Source organism: Rattus norvegicus, chromosome 2 (assembly GCF_036323735.1).
Source record: "Rattus norvegicus strain BN/NHsdMcwi chromosome 2, GRCr8, whole genome shotgun sequence".
In the NCBI taxonomy this organism is placed as follows: domain Eukaryota; kingdom Metazoa; phylum Chordata; class Mammalia; order Rodentia; family Muridae; genus Rattus; species Rattus norvegicus.
In genome coordinates this window covers 29,945,290-29,970,005 of record NC_086020.1, presented here as the reverse complement: position 1 = coordinate 29,970,005, position 24,716 = coordinate 29,945,290, and the positions used below count along the sequence as shown (strand labels likewise).

At 40.0% G+C, this 24,716-nt stretch overlaps 1 protein-coding gene and 1 pseudogene across 8 annotated transcripts in view; one reads left to right on the top strand and one right to left on the bottom strand.

The window, feature by feature from the left end:
* The window catches only part of Ankrd31 (ankyrin repeat domain 31), a 193,740-nt gene that overhangs the window by 17,616 nt on the left and 151,408 nt on the right, over positions 1-24,716 (bottom strand). For all 8 annotated transcript variants that reach the window (XM_063282676.1, XM_039103463.2, XM_063282675.1 and 5 more), the window contains one exon: positions 9,717-9,819. In XM_063282676.1, coding sequence (XP_063138746.1) covers positions 9,717-9,819 — 103 coding nt within the window. The remainder of the gene's footprint in view (positions 1-9,716; positions 9,820-24,716) is intronic.
* Positions 10,756-10,854, top strand: Rnu6-180 (RNA, U6 small nuclear 180; annotated as a pseudogene).

The window sequence follows — 24,716 nt, the reverse complement described above, 5'->3', positions numbered from 1 at the left end:
ATAAAATGAAAAAAGCTACTGGCTAGTAGCTTTTTCCTCCATAGAGGAAATCCAGGACTCAATGAGAAGATCAAACCTAAGGATAATAGGTATAGAAGAGAGTGAAGACTCCCAACTCAAAGGACCAGTAAATATCTTCAACAAAATCATAGAAGAAAACTTCCCTAACCTAAAGAAAGAGATGCCCATAAACATACAAAAAGCCTACAGAACTCCAAATAGATTGGACCAGAAAAGAAACTCCTCCATTCACATACTAGTCAAAACACCAAATACACAAAACAAAGAAAGAATATTAAAAGCAGTAAGGGAAAAATGTCAAGTAACATATAAAGGCAGACCCAACAGAATTACACCAGACTTCTCACCAGAGACTATGAAAGCCAGAAGATCCTGGACAGATGTCATACAGACCCTAAGAGAACACAAATGCCAGCCCAGGTTACTGTATCCTGCAAAACTCTCAATTAATATAGATGGAGAAACCAAGATATTCCATGACAAAACTAAATTTATATCTTTCTACAAATCCATCCCTACAAAGGACAATAAATGGTAAAGCCCAACACAAGGAGGCAAGCTATACCCTAGAAAAAGCAAGAAACTAATCATTTTGCAACAAAACAAAGAGAACACAAGAACACAAACATCTCACCTCCAAATACGAATATAACAGGAAGCAATAATCACTATTCCTTAATATCTCTCAACATCAGTGGTCTCAACTCCCCAATAAAAAGACACAGATTAACAAACTGGATACGCAATGAAGACCCTGCATTCTGCTGCCTACAGGAAACACACCTCAGAGACAAAGACAGACACTACCTCAGAGTGAAAGGCTGGAAAACAACTTTCCAAGCAAATGGTCTGAAGAAGCAAGTTGGAGTAGCCATTTGAATATAGAATAAAATCGATTTTTAACCAAAAGTCATCAAAAAAGATAAGGAAGGACACTTCACATTCATCAAAGGAAAAATCCACCAAGATGAACTCTCAATCCTAAATATCTATGCTCCAAGTACAAGAGCACCTACATACATAAAAGAAACCTTACTAAAGCTCAAAGCACACATTGCACCTCACACAATAATAGTAGGAGATTTCAACACCCCACTCTCATCAATGGACAGATCATGAAAACAGAAATTAAACAGGGACATAGACAGACTAAGAGAAGTCATGAACCAAATGGACTTAACAGATATTTATAGAACATTCTATCCTAAAACAAAAAGATATACCTTCTTCTCACCACCTCACGGCACTTTCTCCAAAATTGACCATATAATCGGTCATAAAACAGGCCTCAACAGATACAGAAAGATAGAAATAATCCCATGCATCCTATCAGACCATCACGGGCTAAAGCTGGTCTTCAATAACAATAAGGGAAGAACGCCCACATATACATGGAATTGAACAATGAGTAGACTCAATGATAAGCTGGTCAAGGAAGAAATAAAGAAAGAAATTAAAGACTTCTTAGAATTTAATGAAAATGAAGGTAAAACATACCCAAACTTATGGGACACAATGAAAGCTGGGCTAAGAGGAAAACTCATAGCTCTGAGTGCCTACAGAAAGAAACAGGAGACAGCATATGTCAGCAGCCTGACAGCACACCTAAAAGCTCTAGAACAAAAAGAAGCACATACACCCAGGAGGAGTAGAAGGCAGGAAATAATCAAACTCAGAGCTGAAATCAACCAAGTAGAAACAAAAAGGACTATACAAAGAAGCAACAGAACCAAAAGCTGGTTCTTTGAGAAAATAAAAAAGATAGATAAACCCTTAGCCAGACTAACGAGAGGACACAGAGTGTCCAAATTAACAAAATCAGAAATGAAAAGGGAGACATAACAACAGAATCAGAGGAAATTAAAAAAAAACATCAGATCCTACTACAAAAACCTATATTCAACAAAACTTGAAAATCTGGAGGAAACGGACAATTTCCTAGATAGATACCAGGTACCGAAGATAAATCAGGAACAAATAAACCATTTAAACAACCCCATAACTCCTAAGGAAATAGAAGCAGTCACTAAAAGTCTCCCAACCAAAAGGAGCCCAGGTCCACATGGGTTCAGTGCAGAATTCTATCAGACCTTCATAGAAGACCTCATACCAATACTATTCAAACTATTCCACAAAATTGAAACAGATGGAGTGCTACCGAATGCCTTCTTTGAAGGCACAATTACTCTTATACCTAAACCACACAAAGACTCAACAAAGAAAGAGAACTTCAGACCAATTTCCCTTAAGAATATCGACACAAAAATACTCAAGAAAATTCTTGCAAACCGAATCCAAGAGCACATCAAAACAATCATCCATCATGATCAAGTAGGCTTCATCCCAGGCACGCAGGAATTATTTAATATATGGAAAGCTATCAACGTAAACCACTATAGAAACAAACTGAAAGATAAAAACCACATGATCATTTCATTGGATGCTGAGAAAGCATTTGACAAAATTCAACACCCTTTCATGATAAAAGTCCTGGAAAGAATAGGAATTCAAGGCCCATACCTAAACATAGTAAAAGCCATATACAGCAAACCAGTAGCTAATATTAAACTAAATGGAGAGAAACGTGAAGCAATCCAACTAAAATCAGGGACTAGACAAGGCTGCCCACTCTCTCCCTACTTATTCAATATAGTTCTGGAAACTCTAGCCAGAGCAAGCAGACAACAAAAGGAGATCAAAGGGATACAGATTGGAAAAGAAGAAGTCAAAATATCACTATTTGCAGATGATATGATAGTATATTTAAGTGATCCCAAAAGTTCCAGCAGAGAACTACTAAATCTGATAAACACCTTCAGCAAAGTGGCTGGGTATAATATTAACTCAAATAAATCAGTAGCCTTCCTCTACACAAAAGAGAAACAAGCTGAGAAAGAAATTAGGGAAACAACACCCTTCATAATAGTTCCAAATAATATAAAATACCTTAGTGTGACTCTAACCAAGCAAGTGAAAGATCTGTATGCTAAGAACTTCAAGTCTCTGAAGAAAGAAATTGAAGAAGATCTCAGAAGATGGAAAGATCTCCCATGCTCATGGATTAGCAGGATTAATATAGTAAAAATGGCCATTTTATCAAAAGTGATCTACATATTGAATGCAATCCCCATCAAAATTCCAACCCAATTCTTCATAGAGTTAGACAGAACAATTTGAAAATTCATCTGGAATAACAAAAACCCACAATAACTAAAACTATCCTCAACAATAAAAGGACTTCAGGGGGAATCACTATCCCTGAACTCAAGCAGTGTTACAGAGCAATAGTGATAAAAACTGCATAGTATTGATACAGAGACAGGCAGATAGACCAGTGGAATAGAATTGAATGCCCAGAAATGAACCCACACACCTATGGTCACTTGATTTTTGACAAAGGCGCCAAAACCATCCAATGGAAAAAAGATAGCATTTTCAGCAAATGGTGCTGGTTCAACTGGAGGTCAACATGTAGAAGAATACAGATTCATCCATTCTTATTACCCTGTACAAAGCTTAAGTCCAGGTTTATCAAGGACCTCCAAGTGGATCAAACCAGATACACTCAAACTAATAGAAGAAAAAGTGGGGAAGCATCTCAAACACATGGGCACTAGAGAAAATTTCCTGAACAAAACACCAATGGCTTATGCTCTAAGATCAAGAATCGACAAATGGGATCTCATAAAACTGCAAAGCTTCTGTAAGGCAAAGGATACTGTGGTTAGGACAAAACAGCAACCAACAGATTGGGAAAAGATCTTTACCAATCCTACAACTGATAGAGGGCTAATATCCAAAATATACCAAGAACTCAAGAAGTTAGACCGCAGGTAGACACTTGCTCCACTATGTTCATCGCAGCCTTATTTATAATAGCCAGAAGCTGGAAAGAACCCAGATGCCCTTCAACAGAGGAATGGATACAGAAAATGTGGTACATCTACACAATGGAATACTACCCAGCTAGCAAAAACAATAACTTCATTAAATTCTTAGGCAAATGAATAGAACATGAAAATGTCATCCTGTGTGAGGTAATCCAATCACAAAAGTACACACATGATATGCACACACTTGTAAGTGGATATTAGCCCAAAAGCTCACAATACCCAAGATATAATTCACAGACCACATGAAGCTCAGGAAGAAGGAAGACCAAAGCGTGAATTCTTCAGTCCTTCTTAGGAGGGGAAACAAAATACTCACAGGAGGAAATACAGGGACAAAGTGTAGAGCAGAGACTGAAGAAAAGGCCATCCAGAGACTGCCACACCTACATACAGTATCCATCCTACATGCAGTCACCAAACCCAGACACTATTATTGATGCCAAGAAGTGCACGCTGACAGAAGCCTGATATAGCTGTTTCCTGAGAGGTTCTGCCAGATCCTGACTTATACAGAGGCAGATGCTCTCAGCCAACTATTGAACTGAACACAGGGTTCCCAATGGAGGAGTTAGAGAAAGAACTGAAGTAGCTAAAAGGGTTTGCAACCCCATAAGAACAACAATATCAACCAAACAGATACCCCAGACTCCCAGGCAATAAACCACCTAGGAAAGAGTACACATGGTTCCAGCCGCACACATAGCAGAGGTTGGCCTTACTGGGCATCAGTGGGAGGAGAGGCTCTTGGTCCTATGAAGGCTGGATGGCCCAGTGTAGAGAAATTCCAGGGAGAGGAGGTGGGAGGGAGTGGGTGGGTGCGTGTGGGAGCACTCTCATAGAAGCTGGGGGATGGAGGATGGGATAGCAGGTTTCCTGAGGGGAAAGTGGGAAAGGAGATAACATTTGAAATGTAAATAAAGAATATATTCAATAAAAAAAGAAGAGAATTCACTTAAAAATTGTATAAATTCATTCTCTTTTTTGCAGGACTTTAATAAAAAGTAGTCTTATAGTTCTAAAGAAAAGATTCTTTTCATAATCTGAGTCAACTATGATACATACATGCATGCATTCATATACACAATGCATGCAAATGGCATTGAGGAAGAGGCTGTTGGTTAAAATGTTAGATGTTATGTGCTTCTGTAAGTTTAGAAGGGAATGGTGAACAAAGCTGAAGAGACTTCATGTTTTCTTCCTCCTGAAGAGGTGGAGGGAATATGGCAGCAAAGGTGAGCACCCTTTCATTCATCTCTGGCTGAGAAACAGGAAGGGCTACTGCCTCTACCTACTGCACAGTTGGGAACAGCAATCCTTCATGAGAGACATGATGCTAAGTGGGTGAAGGCGCTGGTTTGATCTGATCTGAGGACCTGAATCTGACCCTCTGAACCATGTGGCAGATGGAGGCAACTCATTGCTGCAAGTTGCTCACTGATCACCACATGCACACGGTGGCACAAATGTATGTGCACGCACATATACACATGATGAGTAGATATTACATGATGTAACAGTAATTAATTAAAGTTGGATTTACCATTTGTTGAATTCCTTACCTCAAATTCTATTATAGTCTTTGAGCTTTTGACATACCTATTTATTAAGATCATCGAACTAAATATGGTTTTAAAACAGAGTCCTTGGGATAATACACTAATTTATCCATACATTCAGTGGGTATTTATTGGGAACTATGGTATGGTGAGCATTGTGGATTGTATGAACTAAGACCCTATTAAAATCCCTTTGAATTCAAAGACCTCATCGATGTCTTAGGAGTATAAAAGCAATTATTTACAAGGAATGACAGGTAAAAGGTCTGAGCTTGTATTGGCAGTGTTAAGCTCTATGTACACCTATAAAAGGCACACAACCTCTCCCACATTTTACTTTCTTAAACAGCAGTTTACATGGCTTTCTACCGCGTCATGGAAGCGGCACACTTCTAATATTAAAGGGACATCACTAAGTTTTTCGAGATTAGATAAGCTTTGCTCATACCTAAATACATGGTCTTCCGATGACTAACAAATATAAATTGCTCTTTCTAACTCCCCCTATTTTCCCTCTCTCCAAAACACTCTTCAAAGACTTGTCACTGGAAACAGAAGAGAGCAGATTTTGCCTCTGGTCTGGGCCGGGCTCCTGAAGTCCCCACAAGGGTTAGTCTAGTCTCTTCTCTACAGGGTCAGAGTCCTGGCTTTATTTCCTAACTTATTGAGATGTAGAAGGAAGGAGAAAGAGTCTCTCACGAATGCCTCTCTTTAAGTTGGGTCGGGTGCTTTGTATTTTTCTACTTTATACTGTTAGCTACCATAAAACAGGGACACAAGAGTCCTAATCATGGAAGTTGAAAAGAAACTGCCATGGCAGCCTATTTAGCACGCTAGCAAGGGTCTTCCTGTGGATTTATAGGCTTAGACCAGGTAGCAAAACATGGGATGGTGCCCGGTACCTCTATACCTTTCAAATTGGCACATAATCATTGAAATTATCTGAAGGAAAGAAAAATCAGGAGTTTTTCTGGGGGGAGAGAAATTAATAGTAAAAACATGTTTATAGTATAGGCAACAGGGGAGAAATCTGGGAGGTGGGTGGCTTTCGTGACACGAGGAAGAATATACAGTTTTTGTTTGACTTCCATTTAGAAACTAGGAGGAGAATGGATTGCTCAACTTTCCTGTAAATGGTGATGGGTATGATGTATGTGTATGTGTGGGGTAGGGTACAGGCGTGGAGAGAGAGGGGAGGGAAGATAAGCCAGCACATGCACAGAGAGACATGGCACAGCCATTTTTTTTTAGAGAGTTATGAAACTATCTTTTGCATAAGAAATGAAATACTACTACTCATTCAAGATCTACAGTCAGGCTGTAATATGAGTCATTAAAAATGATGAGTTACTAGGCCTGACTCCATGGTTTGATTAAATGGATCTACTATCATCAGGGTGAGCATGCTGGCTATTTTCTGTCTACTTGACAAAAATTAGTCACCTCAAAAGAAAGAACCTCAGCTGAGGAATCACTTTCATTACACTGGCCTAGAGGCATGTCTGTGGGGCACTTCCTATATTATTCACTGATGTGGGCGGGCCTTGCCCATTGTGGGCTGTGACTCTTGTGGGGCATGGTGGACTGAGACTGTATAAGCAAGTGGGTTGAGCCAGTCATAGAAAGCAAGCCAGTAAACAACCTTCCTCTTTGGTCTCTCCTTCAGTTCTTGCCTCTAGGTTTTGTCTTGGGTTGCTTGGTAGAGGACTATAACTGTAAGCCAAACAAAACAAACCAAGCCAAACCCTTTCCTCCCTTGTACTGCTTTTGCTCACTGTTTATCACAGCCACAGAGAAGCAAACGAGGACAGTTTAGACCAATCACCATGGATTACTGTAAGGACTCCTCGGTTTCCATGCCTTTAACTTCCCCATGTTCAGCGATCTGATCTCCCAGACCAAGATTCTCCCAAGTGCTGAAAGCTGTCTTTACAAAACTGGAAGAAGCCATCTACCATGACGAGGGGTTTGTCTCAGTTGGGTTTCTATTGCTGCAATAAAACACTATGACCAAATGCAACGTGGGAAGGGAAGGGTTTATTTGGCTCATACTTCCATAATGCTGTTCATTACTGAAGGAAGTCAGGACAGGAACTCAAGCAGGGCAGGACCTGGAGGCAGGAGCTGGCACAGAGGCCGTGGAGAGGTGCTGCTTGTTGGCTTGCTCTATGGGTTGCTCAGCTTGCTTTTGTATAGAATCCAGGACCACCAGCCCAAAGATACCACCACATACAATGAGCTGGGCCCTCCCCCATCAATCACTAATCAAGAAAATGCCCTACAACTATGGAGGCATTTTCTCAAGTGATTCCCTCTTCTAAGATGACTTTAGCTTGTTTTGAGTTGACACCAAATTTGCCAGCCCAGTATTTTTTTTAAAGACAGGATTCTAAGAAGTTAAGGTGGATTAGGATTAAGAATAAGTTAGAGAAGAGAAGTAGTTTGAATTATGGAGCCCTATTATAAGAAAATTAATAATCCCAGGGAATCCTGGTAGGACAACAGGAGTCCTGTTTGGTTCCTGACCTTATTCATCGCAATATCATCGTTTTCTGTGCAGCATCCCTCTGCCTATATTATCATTAACTGGCATGGCAGAGACACTGAAATAAAAGGAGGGATGCTGTAGCAGAGGAGGGAAATAAATGTTGGTTATATCTAATTCTCGGGATTGTGCTTTGCTCTTTTCAATTAAGTCAAGGTGTGACACTCATTTGTGAGACTGAATCTTTAGATTTTTCAGGATAATATTATTTCCATTTCACAAACAGTATTAGTTTAATAAGCAAAGATTCCTTTTAGTACAAGTTTTCAGGAAATATATGAACATAACAAGTCACTGTGTGATACTTAAAAACCACTCAGTGATTTTAGAATAGATTCAGATAAAGGAATTGATGAAAAAGATGATATCATCTAAAAATTTCCTAGAAGCAACTATGTCTAGGACAATAAACCAACACAACTATTACTGGGGACACGGAAACTTGGAATCTTTGATCATTACTGTGGGAATGTAAAATGGTCCTGATGTTATGGAACAGCCTGGGTATTCTAGAATAAAACCTAGAGTTACTTTACAACAAACCAATTGCATTCCTAGCGATATAGCCACAAGAGCCCAAGACAGGTATTCAACCAACTACATGTGTGTGCATGTTCATCAACAGCACTGTTCACAATACCCTGAAGTGGAAACGGCTCATATGTTCAAATGGTGAATAAATCAACTGTGGCGTTCTCATAGCCTAGTGTTATTCAGTCGTGAAAAGGAACAAAGGATGAGCACATGCTATGACATGGATAATCGTCAAAACCACCGTGCAGATAATAGGAGGCCACAGAGCATCATCCCACTTCTATAACATATTTAGGAGAACAAACCCAAGCTGACAGGAGTCTGATAGAGTTGTCTCCTGAGAGGCTCTGCCAGAGCCTGACAAATACAGAGGCAGATGCTTGCAGGCAACCACTGAACTGAGAACGAGGTGCCCGTTGGAGTAGTTAGAGAAAGGATTGAAGGAGCTGAAGAACATGAGAACAGCAATGCCAACCAACCAGGGCTCCCAGGGACTAAACCAGCATCCAAAGACTATACATGGTCAGACCCATGGCTCCAACTGCATGTGTAGCACAGGATGGCCTTGTTGGGCACCAATGGGAGGAAAAGCCCTTGGTCCTGCCAAGGCTGAACCCCCAGTGTAGGGGAATGTCAGGACAAGGAGGAAGGAAGGCATGGGGGAACACCCTCATAGAAGCAGGGGGAGGGGGAGTGGGATATGGGAAACTGAGAAAGGGGATAACATTTGAAATGTAAATAAAGAAAAATCCAATAAAAGAAGAAGAGGAGGAGGAGGAAGAAGAGGAGGAAGAGGAGGAAGAAGAGGAATAAGAGGAATAAGAGGAAGAAGAGGAGGAGGAGGAGGAAGAGGAGCAGCAGTAGCAGCAGCAGCAGCGGCAGCAGCAGCACATCATCCAGAGAGAAAGCAACTCCTAGGGACTGTGGGAAGGAGAGAAATGGAGTAACTGCTGAAGGAGTACAGGGTTCTTTGAAAATCAAGACAGCATTTTGAAGCTACACAGAGGTGGTATTGTTATACTAAATGCCACTGGATTTTTGTGTTAAAATGGTAATTATAATGACTAATTATGAATTTTACCTAATGGGAAAAGAAGTTAGTACTGTCTCATTAGGCTTGTGTATGTCTGCCCCACAACTACCAACTAGCTTTTGGGCCACGTGTACCTGAGAGGCAAGGCTGGTGCTGCTGAGGTGTGCTACTCGGTTCTGCAGAAACAGGAGGTGCTTCAGAAACATACTTCAAAAGCTCCTTTCCAAGGTATGTTACCTGTGATTTAAAAATCATACAATTTGTAAGAGGCAAATATAATCATTTCCTAAAAAACTGATTTTTGTAAACAATTTGCTTAATAAAACTACAGATCACAGCCATGTCTAACCTGCCACCTTTATTTTTATAAAAATATTTTGTTGGAATATAGTTACATTCTTCTATTTAACATGTCTGACTGCTTTGGGGTTAGAAGAGAATTAAATTCTTGTGGCAGAAGTCATGTATCAGTGATGTCCAAATTGTAATTTACTCTCTCACCTGTATGGGGAAAATCTGCCAGCTTCTGTTTGCCATTAATACCACATGTCTGACAGCTAACAACTATTAATCTAGCACCTGATACTTTGTAACTGAAAGATGAACATTACAACAAAACTAACCATAAAAATAATAGCACTTTTCAGGAAATGAGATATCTAACTAATCACATTGATCACCTAACATTTAGGTCTGTATTTAAAAAATTTTAAATGTGCTTATGAATTTAGATAATATTATTGGCTTAAAAGCTAACAGTTTGAAAATATCTGCATGTAAATGGGAGAGTGGAGGCAGACTTTCAAAGAGCTCTCTACTCTCAGCTACAGACATTCTAGTAAAACACTCCCGGGGGGAGTGTCCATGTGGACAATGTGTCAGGATTCAATCTGAACATTTCTCTCTTCAGAGCATACGTCTGTAACCTCTAAGTGTAAGAATGATACTCCCAATATGCTCCTACAATATCTGTGCTTCTGTTTCTCTCACAGCATTTATCTCACTAAAACGATTTAATGTGTCTTGCTTCCATTAAGTCATGAGGTTTCTGAGAACATGATCTGTGCCTCCTAGTTCCTGCCATTATGGAATGAAAGACTTGCAAGTTCTAGCTCTTCAGTAAGGCTCTTAAATCCCTGTCACAGTTTGTGTGTTTTTAAAGAATTCCCTGCAGTGCTCGTCGGCAGCACATATACTAAAATTGGAACGATACAGAGAAGATTAGCAAGGGCCCTGCGCAAAGAATTACCTGCAGCTTATTAAGTTAGGATTGAAAGGAAAAAGGTGACATGGTTGTTCAGTATATTCTGAGTATTTAATAAATTCTAGCTAAACTGAACAGAGTAACCAGGTAATAGGAGATCTATAAGATGAAGGAACCCTTTGGGCCCAATCATAAATCAAAGTCTGAAGAAAAAAATGGGATAGAACCCATCTTCCCAGTGTGTCAATTCCTCCTTTCTTGTCATAGAATGGAAAGGCCCCATAAATATTACTTGTCAGTTTTCAAAGAACCAACATTAGGAATGATGGGTTTGTATATATTGTCTTGCTCCAAAGCTCGGATTATCCAAGACACAATCCACAGACCACATGAAGCTCAAGAAGGACGACCAAAGTGCAGATGCTTCAGTCCTTCTTAGAAGGGGGAACAAAAATATTCATTGGAGGAAATACAGAGACAAAGTTTGGAGTAGAGACTGAAGGAAAGGCCATTCAGAGACTGCCCCACCTGGGGATCTAGTCAATATACATACAGCCACCAAACCCAGAGGTGCATGCTGACAGGAGCCTGATATAGCTGTTTCCTGAGAGGCTCTGCCAGAGCCTGACAAATACAGAGGTGGATGCTCGCAGCCAAGCATTGAACTGAGAACAGGGTCCCCATTGGAGGAGAGAAAGGATTGAAGGAGCTGAAGGGGTTTGCAACCCCATAAGAACAACAATACCAAGCAACCAGAGCTCCCAGGGACTAAACCACCATCCAAAGAGTACACATGAACAGACTCATGGTTCCAGCTGCAAATGTAGCAGAGGATGGTCTTGTTGGGCACCAATGGGAGGAGAAGCCCTTGATCCTGCCAAGGCTGAACCCCCAGAGTAGGGGAATATCAGGGTGGGGAGGCAGGAAGGGGTGGGTGGAGGAACACTCTCATAGAAGAAGGGGGAGGGGGATGGGATAGGGAGTTTATGGAAACAAGGAAAGGGGATAACATTTGAAATGTAAATTTTAAAAAAATCCAATAAAAAATGTTAAAGAAAATAAAAGAAAGAGAGCAGACTAAGTATGGTTGCACTTATACCTCAGATTTCACTACCATATTTCTACCAGGAAGTGCTGGGTAATTTTAAGGTGGTAGCTACTGTAAAGTGGCGTACACAAGTCATTGGAAGTGAGGCACACACAGCTTTAATGCACTGAACTGGGTGGAACAGTGCATGCCTATTATTAGGACTTCAGAGGCAGAGGAGGAGGATCATTGCCACGTTCAAAGACAGTCTGGCCTACATAATGGTTTTCAGTGCAGCCTAGGTTACAGAATAAGAACTTGTCTAAACAAACAGACAAACAGACAAACAGACAAACAAACAACACCCCCAATGAAAAGCAATCAGAAAATACACTGAATTAAAAAATCTATTTTAAGGGGTTGGGGATTTAGCTCAGTGGTAGAGCGCTTGCCTAGCAAGCGCAAGGCCCTGGGTTCAGTCCCCAGCTCCGAAAAAAAGAAAAAAGAAAAAAAAAATCTATTTTAAAAATGTCATACATTTTATAGATGTTAAACTAGATCTTGTAGTTCCTCAAAACTTTCTGACAGGATAGAGGACTTAATAAAGACAGAACATAATGAGCACGACACATGTGGTCTGGGACTCACTGGCTGATTTATCTTTAATAAAGACTTGTGTAAACTCTATTGACAAAAGCCTTGCCCACCAAGCCCACCAGATCCTTGTAAGACTGAAACAAAGTATGCTTTACTACAATATCTCTTCTTTCTAAAGCCCTGAATTTAAAAAATCATTTTATTGCAATGAACTTACAAATAAAAAATAGCTAGAATATGGTAACCACTCAAACAAGCGCTTGCCTAGTCCCATACTCTACACATCACAGTAATCTTCCGTAGTGAGAATGGCCATTCTGAAGCAAAGGAACTTTGCTCAGGGTTTTAAGCTTTTACTACCAATTAGATTTCTACGGGCTTATCCACAACAAAGAACAGAAAAGCCTATGACAGAGTTGAAACTGGAAAAATAACCAGCTTTATAACTTCTTTCACAACTCATGTGTCTTTTTGCTTGCATCCCATAGCAACACTGAAGATTTCCCCTTTTCAGACTCTTGGGATACGCATTTTTTCCCTTTCTGAGTCCAGGTGAGCTCACATAATAGTATATTCCAAGTCTATTCACTTTGCTGCCAATTTCCTAATTCATGTCTCTCTCCCTTTTGTATATCACCACATTTCCATTACTGAGTTGTCTGTTTGCTGTCATGTGGGATCATTCTACTTCCTTGCTCTCATAAGTAGTGTAGCAGTAAACACGGATATACAAGTGTCTCTACTGGTGGAGACTGCTCAGAGTATATGCCCAGAAGATAGCTGGGATATATGGTATTCTTTTAATTTTTTTGAGGAACTCACATATTGATTTCCACAATGGCTGTATTAACTTGAATTCTCACCAGCAGAGAACAAGGTTCCTCTTTTCTACCTCCTCCCCAACATTAGCTGTCAGATTTTTATAACAATATTCTGATGGAGTAAGGAAACATCTCAAAGTAGTTGATTTGAATTTTCCTGATGACTAGAGATGTCAAACACTTTTTAAAAGACAGTACTGGCCATTCGTGTTTCTTCTTTTGCAAACTGTTTATTTTTTTATTAGTTCATTTGTTAACTGGCAGTTTGAAGGTGTTGGTTTTGGTGTTTCTTGCCTACCCCAATGTCTTGAAGAGCACGCTCTATGTTTTCCTCTAATAGTTTGGCATTTCAGGTTTTAAATTAAGGTTTTTCATTCATTTCAAATTGGCTTTTGTACAAGGTGAAAGATATGTATCTCATTTCATTCTTCTGCAGATGGATATCCAGCTTTGTTACCACCATACATTGAACAGACATTTCCCACTGCATGCTCTGAGTCAGTTAACAGAAGTGAGACGGGCTTATTTTTGTTGTGTCAAAGTCTATTTTCTATAAGGAAGTAGGCAGAGGAAGAGAGGTGAAGACAGAAGGCAGGCTCAGGGAGATATGACTGCTGGCTTCAAGGATGTTTAGGAATTCTCATACTGGAGTTGTCTTTTACCAAGTCAGTCAGTCGGTCAGTCAGTCAGTCAGTCTGTCTGTCTTATTTATTTATTTGTTTATTTATAGGCTTTCCCTTTAAATTGCCTAAGCTGTTCTGGAACTTCCTAAGTAGGCCAGGCTGGCCTTGAAGTCACAAAGATCTACCTGCCTATGGTGCCTGAGTGTAGGGATTAAAGGTGTGCACCACCACCTAGCAGGGATCAATGAAGTCTTTAAGAACAGGATGCTCAACACTATCCCTTACCCCACCTCCAAATCTAGAGGATATATTATAAAGCAACAGATGAGTAATTCTGCAGCACAAAAGTGCAAGAAACACGAAATGTAAGAGAACATGACCATCCCCCAAAGATTATTAACTGGTCAACCACAGGACTCAACATTATTCAAACAGTAAAATGCCACAAAATCCCAAAAGTTTTCTGGTAAAAATGATCAATGATTTGCAAGAAAACAAAACAAAACATGAGTTAAATCTAGCACCTAAAAAGAAAATTCAGCAACACAGAGTAAAATGTTAGAAACACAAATGAACAATATAGCAAGGACACTGATATTCTGAAAAGAAACAAAAAAAAAAATAGAAATGTTGAAAGTGAAAACTCCAATAAATGTGATAGAAAATACAGTAAACAGTGTTCACAATAGATTTGAAAAAGCAGAGAAAGAGCACGAGAGAGGAAAGGAAAGGTGGATGAACTACTCCACTCAGAAGTGAGGAAGGTAGAAAGTGACCATGGCTGACTCTGACATCCAAGGACTGTGGGGTACAACCTAAGAACCCACAGACTGAGAAAGAAGCTGAGATGAGCAGGAAACACATAGGGAATAGACATTCAGAAAGGAAAGATGAAGATCTCAAAAAAGACATGGTCAGAGAAGAACTCTATTACATTTTATAGTTAAGATATCAAAAATACAAAGCAAAGGAAAACATTTAAAGTGCAAGCAGAGACATCGGATAACATTAGCTCTTGCCTCAGGAACCTACAAAGTGGGGATGATGTTGAGAGATCAGACCAATCCATCTTGGGTTAGGGTTCCGTCTTAGAGAACCTGCCCTAAGGTTGAACTTGAGTTACCTACTGCCTGCACCTAGCACTGGTCTCAGGCCAGTCCCTAACAGCCACTACTCAGGAGGAAGGCAGAGATACTGCTGTACCTAAAGACACTTACTTATGAAAGTTTATGGTTTGGCTCCCAGGACCAGCCAATCATTTTAAAGGTCAACAAATTCCATACCCCCCACCCCCCAATCAGATATGTGCTAAGCTGAAATCTCCTTACTTGTTTGCTCACCTCTATAAATGCTTGCTTGAAACAGAGCTCAGGGCTTCACCTCCGCATCCTGCTGTGCTTGAATGAGACCTTTATGCGTCTGCACTGGATTTAACTCTTGGTAGTCTATGGGGGCTCAAGAAACAGGCACGCTGTCCTGCAAGCTCTGGAAGTAAAGAACTGCCAGCCAAGAGAACCATCGCCAGCAAAGCTGCCTCTAAGACTGACAGAAATATGGGCACTTCACAAGTCAAAGAATGAAAACTATTACACAGACACTGAAAAGAAGCTGCTATACCTTTCTGATATCCACTAAGACAGACTTTAAACCCAAATCAGAAGAGACAAAGAAGGCCACTACATGATAATAAAGGAAACAATTAAAAAAGATGAAACAATTTAAATATATGTACCAACAAACATGGGGACCATAATTTTATTAAAAAAGTTTTCAAATAATTTTTTAAATTATCACATCCCCAGGTATTATCACAAGAGGGGGTGGGGTTAAGATCTGAGAGGTTGAGGCAGAGGATGACTATAGGAAAACAGTAGTTTCTGGATACAGCAGTGTAGTTGTAAAAGACTCCCGGAGAGGACCTTGCCCTCAGGAGGAGACCCAAGCGCCCAATGACCGAGCCGAGTCCACTCGGATGCAATCAGCAAGAGGGTTTATTGGAAAACACAGGTACCTGCGGGCACACAGTCTCTTCAGAGGACTTGTGCGCCCAGCAGCTCCAGCATGGGGCTTTTATAGGGTTTGGGGAAGCAGAAGTGGGCGTACAGAAGCAGATGCATAGTTACGGGGATTGGTGGATTCAAACGAGGCACATAGACATGTTCACATATGATTGGCTATTTCACATGATGAGGTAATAAGGTATAGCTACACACATTGGCAAGTTTGGGGCGTCCTGAACGTCGGGGGCTGGGGGCTTATCTCTTCCTGCCAGGTGGCCTGTGAGTCAGATCCGGTACTCCTGGTCTGTTCTGCATTCCTTTCCTTTTATGGTCTGTTAGTTCTAGCGGCAGGGCGGGGCTGCCTGGACTTGCTTTTCACAGTGTTTAGCCCTGAGGTTGTGAATTTTGAAACTTACTCTTTTAACTTCATATTTTTAAACCTTAAATCTGTATAATTTTCCTTTCAGTTGCACTTATGAACTGACAGAGGTTGCACCTGTGTGCACAAGATCAAGCCAGAAAATCCCACCCTAGCTGAGGAACTATTATCAATGAATGGTTGCTGGGACAGGAGACTCAGTTTTCTTCAGGGATGTGGTTCCTAACAGATTACATGCTTTATGTTCCAGTAGATGGCACCAATGCACATTCTGGCAGGACTAAGTGGGCTCCACAGTTGAGAGGGGGCAGGGGAAGTGAGGGAGGGGGAGGGAACTGTGGTGGTGGGGTAGGGGAGAAATTGGATGGAGGAAATGGAGGATGGACGTGATCAAAACACATTGTAAGCTGCCTCCTCTGCACTGCATTCCCAGAGACCTGCTGAAGCCACCAGGTGAGATGCCACACTCAGCATCTCAGCAGCCATGAGGCCTGCCCAGTCCTCGTGGGCGCCATCTTCTGGTCCACATCTCTACCTGCAATCTGAGGGGGCATGCAGCTATAGGACCATCAGCTCTGCCTGCATCCCCAAAGGCCTGCTGACATCAAGGACTACCAGGCCTGCCAAGACCAGGGTCTGGTGGCTAAAGGGCAGTGTAAGAAGACAATCAATAAAACCCAGGGCAATATGGCACCACCAGAACGCAGAAATCCTACTACAGCCAAGCTCTAGATATCTTAACACACCTGAGGGGTAGGAAAACGACCTAAAAAATCTAATCTTATGAAAATGTTAGAGGCCTTTAATAAGGAAATGAATAAATACCTTAAATAAATACAGGAAAGTACAATCAACCATGTAGAAGTTCTTAAAGAGGAAACAAATACATACAAAGAGATACAGGAAAATACAATCAAACAGGTGAAGAAAATGATTAAAATTGGTCAAGACCTGCAAGTGGAAATAAAAGCAATAAAGATAAAACACGAACTAGACAATCCTGGAGATGGAAAACCTAGGAAAGAGAACAAGAACTACAGAGGCAAGCATCACCAACAGAATACAGGAGATGTAAGAGAGAATCTCAGGTTTAGAAGATACAATAGAAGATACAATAGAAGAAATTAATACATTGGTCAAAGACAATGCTAAATCTAAAAAGTTTCTATCATAAAAGATCTAGGAAACTGGGGGCACTGTGATACCACCCAACCCAACAATAAAGGGAATAGAAGATTCCCAGCTCAAAGGTCCAGAAAATATCTTCAACAAAATCATAGAAGAAAATTTTCCTTACCAAAAGAAAGAGATGCCTATAAACATACAAAAGGCTTACAAAACTTCAAATAGAATGAACCAGAAAAGAAAATCTTCAGCTACATAATAATCAAAACACTAAATGTACAGAACAAAAATATTAAAAGCTGCAAGGGAGAAAAGCATAACATATAAAGTCAGTCCTATCAGAATTACACCTGACTTCTCAAGACTCTAAAAGCCAGAAGGGCCCAGGCAGGTGTGTTGCAGACCCTAAGAGACCACAGATGTAATCCCAGACTACTTTATTCAGCAAAACTTTCAATCACCATAAATGGAGAAAACAAGAACACCTATGACAAAACCAATTTAAACAGCATCTTTACACTAGAAGAAAAACTCCAACACAAGGAGGGTAACTACACCCAAGAAAACAAAAGAATAATTTCACACCAGCAAAACCAAAAGAAGATAATCTTCCCCCCCAACACAGACACACACACACACACACGCACGCACGCACGCACGCACGCACGCACGCACAAACATTCTATAGGAACTAGTAATTATTGGTCATTAATATCTCTTAATATCAATTCCCTAATAAAAAGATACAAGCTAACAGAATGGATTCAAAAACAGGATGCATCACTCTGCTGCATACAAGAAACATATTTTAGCAAGGAAGACACAACCTCAGAGTAAAGGTCAGGAAAAAAGGTTTTCTCAGCAAATGGGCCAAAGAAACAAGCTAGAGTAGCCATTCTATTATCTAATATCTAAAATATCTAATAGCTAATAGCTAAAATAGTCGTTCAAGCAAAAATAACCAACATGTATGGGAAAGGACACTTCATATTCTTCAAAGGAAAAAGCCACCAGATGACATCTCAATCCTGAATATCTATGGCCCAAATGCAAAGGAACCCACATTCATAAAAGAAACATTACTAAAGTTGAAATCACACATCGGACCCCAAAGGCTACTAGTGGGAGACTTCAACACTCTACTCTTACCAATGGACAGGTCATTGAAACAGAAACTAAACAGAGAAATAATGCAACTAAGAGACATTATAAATCAAATGGACTGGACCTAACAGATATCTACAGAACATTTGACCCAAACATAAAAGAATATATTTTCTCAATATCTCATTGAGCCTTCTCCAAATTTGACCATATGATCACAAAGCAAGTTTCAACAGATACAAGAAGACTGAATTTACCCTTTGTATCTTATTAAATCACCAATGATTAAAGCTAGACTTCAACAACAACAGAAACAACAGAAAGCTTATGAGCTCATGGAAAATGAAAAACTCTCTCCTCAATGACCACTGGGCCAAAGAAGAAATTAAAGGCTTTAAGAATTCAATAAAAATGAAGGCACAACATACCCAAACTTACAGGACACAATGAAAGAAGTGCCAAAAGGAAATTTATGGTTTTTTTTTCAACAACTCAGTTATGTCACATGGTGTTTTTTTCTGGAAGCTGTCTTATGAGAGGGCATGCAGTGCTTTGCTGAAAAGAGACACTTGAGGATGTGTGGTGTGTAGAAAGAACATAAATAGAACCCCACAAACAGTGAGAGGATACTCTTGCATTGCTACACTATGAAATGCTTTGCTGGTCTTCACTCGTCTTCACTTTGTAGAGAGAAATACACCAAGGAACTTCCCTTGGTAATCTGGTTGATTCTGGCTGCTTCTGTGGAATCTGCAGAATCTTGCTGTCTCTGCTAGATTTTTTTTTTTTTTGTTCTTTTTTTCGGAGCTGGGGACCGAACCCAGGGCCTTGCGCTTCCTAGGCAAGCGCTCTACCACTGAGCTAAATCCCCAACCCCTCTGCTAGATTTTGATGTTGCTACTAATTTGTATTTGGTGTTTACTATTAAACTTGCTATCCAGACCACAAAGAGTGGAACTGCCAGGAGGAACTACATCTAAAGGGCATATAATAACAAACACTGAGGAAATACAAAGAATTATTAGGTCTTACTTCAAAAGCCTGTACTCCACAAAACTGTAAAATAAAAAAATGGACAATTTTCTGAATGGATTCCACTCACCAAGGTTAAATCAAGATTAGAGAAACAATCTAAATAGTCCTATAACCTCCAAGGAAATAGAAGCAGACATTAAACATTGCTAAACAAACAAACAAACAAGAAAACAGGGCCAGAAGGTTTTACCAAAGAATTCTAGAAGATTTCAAAGAAGAACTAATGCCAACACTCCTTAAATTATTCCACAAAACAGAAACAGAAGGAACACTGTCAAACTCATTCTATGAGGCCACTGTTGCCCTGATATCTAAACCATATAAAGACTCAACAAAGAAAGAAATTCAGATCAATTTCCCTTATGAACATTGATGCAAAAATACTCAATGAAATATTTGCAAACCAAATCCAGGAGCACATCAAAGACATCATTCACACTGATCAACTAGGCTTCATCCCAGGGATAAGGGATGGTTCAATAAACAAAAATCAATCAATGCAATCCACTATATAAACAAACTGAAAGAAAAAACCCAACATGATCATCTCATTAGATGCTGAAAGTCTTTGACAAAAATCTAATGGCGCTTCATATTAAAAGTCTTGGAGAATTTACCTAAAATAATAAAAACAATATACAGCAAGCCAATAGCTAACATCAAACTAAATGGAGAGAAACTTAATGTGATTCCATTAAAATAAGGGATTGAAAGAGTTTTAAATTAGCTCAAAACTCAGCAACAGGATCTGACTCAGGAAGACAGATTGTTAAAAACGCAGGAGAACTGGTACAGACTCACTGACACTTCGCTTATCACCTGACGTGAGTAAATGAGTAATGGGTTCTGTTCTGTCCCTGTGATGTTTGTTCACGCCCCCATTGTGCTCTCCAGCCATTGTGTCCTGCAGAGAGTATTCCAGGAAACTGATGGCCAAGCCTAACCAGATGTGTTTCAGATGCAGATGCTTCATCAACTCTGACAAACATTTACCCTAAACAATAATCAAGATCTGTTCTCTGGAGAATGAGAGCTTGACTTTCCCCTCATTTAAACTCTGGAGTCTTAAGAACAATCCTGTGACTTTGAGAGTTTCCCCTTGTGACATTTTTGGTATTTCCTTTTGACATCCCCTCATCTCCTGGAGCTTGTGACTTCTTGCTTTAAAAAGCCCTTCTCCCAGCCACTCGGGGTCGACACCTCTGTCTCCTGCATGGGATACCTGTCAGCCTGGAGATCTCTGTAATAGATCTCCGTAATAAACCTCGCCTGTGCGTATTACATCCAAGATGGTCTCTCTGTGTCTGGGGTCCGAGATTTCCTGAGACTTGAGTAAGGGTCTCCCTTCGGGGATCTGTCAGGATAAGATAAGTCTGCCCACTCTCTCCATATCTAGTCAATGAAGTACTTGAAGTTCTAGTCGGAGCAATAAGACAACTAGAGGAGATCAAGGAGATCGAGGAGATACAAATGGGAGAAGAAGTCAAAGTATTGTTACTTGCAGATGATATGCTAGTATAAATAAGTGAACCCCAAAATTCTACCAGAGACCTCCTATAGATGATAAACAGCTTCAGCAAAGTGGCTGGACACAAAATTAACTCAAACCAGACCAAACCAACCAACCAACCAACCAACCAACCAAACAAACAAACAAACAAACGCCACTATTCCTCCTTTATATAAACAGGCTAAGAAATAAATCAGGGAAACAACACACTTTACAATAGCCACAAATAATTTAAATTATCTTGGCATTATTATAACCAAGCAAGTGAAAAACCTGAATGACAAGAATTTCAAGTCTCTGAAGAAAGACACTGAGGACGATATCAGAAGATAGAAAGATAACCCATGCTCCTGGATCAGTAGGATTAACATAGTGAAAAAGGCTGTTTTATAAGCAAAAGCAATGTACAAATTAAATGTAATCTCCACCAAAACTCCAACTCAATTCTTAATAGGTCGTGAAAGAACAATTCTCAATTTCATATAGAAAACAACAAGCCTAGGACAGCTAAAACAATGCTATACCAGAGGAAGATAGGGGCACTCAAGCTGCGGGAGCGCTGCGGTCCAGACTACACAAAGATCTGAAGGGATCTGGTCAAACAGCTCCCTGCATCCAAATCCTGTGGGAGGGAAAGCTAGACCTTCACAGGGGCAGACACGCCTGGGAAGCCAGAGGAGACTACTCTCTGCCCACATTTCTGACTCTACAGGAAAATGCCTAGTGCCATCTGGGCCCCCTGTGCACAGGGACCCGGGAGAAGACGGGCCAGACACTTCTGGTTGCTGCCCTCACAGAGAACTGAAAGCCAGCCCCAAGGAGCGACTTTAGGCCCAAGACCAAAGGTAAAACCAACTTTTCTGCTCCAAGTGAACTGCCTGGTGGACTCAGGACACACGCCCACAGGAAGAGTTGAAAGCCAGGAGACAGGAACGACTACATGCCTGAAAGCAGAACACTCTGTTCCCATAACTGGCTGAAAGAGAACAGGAAAACAGGTCTACAGCACTCCTGACACACAGGCCTATAGGATGGTCAAGCCAATGTCAGAAATAGCAGAACAAGGTAACACCAGAGATAACCTGATGGCAAGCACAGGAAACCAAGCAACAGAAACCAAGACTACATGGCATGATTGGAGCCCAATTCTCCCATTAAAGCAAACACTGAATATCCAAACACACCAGAAAAGCAAGATCTTGGTTTGAATCACATTTGATCATGATGACAGAGGACTTCAAGAAAAACATGAGGAACTCCCTTAGAGAAATGCAGAAAAACACAAATAAACAAGTAGAAGCCTATAGAGAAGAAACACAAAAATCCCTGAAAGAATTTCAAGAAAACACAATCAGACAGGTGAAGGAATTAAAAACAGAAATAGAGGCAATAAAGAAAAGCACAAAGGGAGACAGCCCTGGATATAGAAAACCAAAGGAAGAGACAAGGAGCTGTAGACAACCAACAGAATACAAGAGATGGAAGAGAGAATCTCAGGAACAGATGATTCCATAGAAATCATCAACACAACTGTCAAAGATAATGTAAAATGAAAAAAGCTACTGGCCGAAAACATAGAGGAAATCCAGGACTCAATGAGAAGATCAAACCTAAGGATAATAGGTATAGAAGAGAGTGAAGACTCCCAACTCAAAGGACCAGTAAATATCTTCAACAAAATCATAGAAGAAAACTTCCCTAACCTAAAGAAAGAGATGCCCATAAACATACAAAAAGCCTACAGAACTCCAAATAGATTGGACCAGAAAAGAAACTCCTCCATTCACATACTAGTCAAAACACCAAATGCACAAAACAAAGAAAGTATATTAAAAGCAGTAAGGGAAAAAGGTCAAGTAACATATAAAGGCAGACCTAACAGAATTACACCACTTCTCACCAGAGACTATGAAAGCCAGAAGATCCTGGACAGATGCCATACAGACCCTAAGAGAACACAAATGCCAGCCCAGGTTACTGTATCCAGCAAAACCCTCAATTAACATAGATGGAGAAATCAAGATATTCCATGACAAAACCAAATTTACACAAAAAAGCTTTCTACAAATCCAGCCCTACAAAGGATAATAAATGGTAAAGCCCAACACAAGGAGGCAAGCTACAACCTAGAAAAAGCAAGAAACTAATCGTTTTGCAACAAGACAAAGAGAAGAAAAGCACACAAACATCTCACCTCTAAATACGAATATAACAGGAAGCAACAATCACTATTCCTTAATATCTCTCAACATCAATGGACTCAATCCCCCAATAAAAACACACACATTAAAAAACTGGATACAGAATGAGGACCCTGCATTCTGCTGCCCAAAGGAAACACACCTCAGAGACAAAGACAGATATTACTTTAGAGTAAAAGGCTGGAAAACAACTTTCCAAGCAAATGGTCTGAAGAAGCAAGCTGGAGTAGCCATTCGAATATCGAATAAAATCGATTTTCAACCAAAAGTCATCAAAAAAGATAAGGAAGGACACTTCATATTCATCAAAGGAAAAATCCATGAAGATGAACTCTCAATCCTAAATATCTATGCTCCAAATACAAGGCAACCTACATACATAAAAGAAACCGTATTAAAGCTCAAAGCACACATTGCACCTCACACCATAATAATAGGAGATTTCAACACCCCACTCTCATCAATGGACAGATCATGGAAACAGAAATTAAACAGAGACATAGACAGACTAAGAGAAGTCATGAACCAAATGGACTTAACAGATATTTATAGAACATTCTATCCTAAAACAAAAGGATATACCTTCTTCTCACCACCTCACGGTACTTTCTCCAAAGTTGACCATATAATTGGTCATAAAACAGGCCTCAACAGATATGGAAAGATAGAAATAATCCCATGCGTCTTATCAGACCACCATGGGCTAAAGCTGGTCTTCAATAACAACAAGAAAAGAACACCCACACATACATGGAAGTTGAACAATGCTCTACTCAATGATAACCTGGTCAAGGAAGAAATAAAGAAAGAAATTAAAGACTTCTTAGAATTTAATGAAAATGAAGGTACAACATACCCAAACTTATGGGACACAATGAAAGCTGTGCTAAGAGGAAAACTCATAGCCCTGAGTGCCTGAAGAAAGAAACAGGAAAGAGCATATGTCAGCAGCTTGACAGCACACCTAAAAGCTCTAGAACAAAAAGAAGAAAATAAACCCAGGAGGAGTAGAAGGCAGGAAATAATCAAACTCAGAGCTGAAATCAACCAAGTAGAAACAAAAAGGACTATACAAAGAAGCAACAGAACCAAAAGCTGGTTCTTTGAGAAAATCAAAAAGATAGATAAACCCTTAGCCAGACTAACCAGAGGACACGGAGAGTGTGTCCAAATTAACAAAATCAGAAATGAAAAGGGAGACATAACAACAGAATCAGAGGAAATTAAAAAAGAACATCAGATCCTACTACAAAAGTCTATATTCAACAAAACTTGAAAATCTGGAGGAAATGGACAATTTCCTAGATAGATACTAGGTACCAAAGTTAAATCAGGAACAGATAAACCATTTAAATAACCGTATAACTCCTAAAGAAATAGAAGCAGACATTAAAAGTCTCCCAACCAAAAACAGCCCAGGTCCAGATGGGTTCAGTGCACAATTCTATCAGACCTTCATAGAAGACCTCATACCAATACTATCCAACAATTCCACAAAATTGAAACAG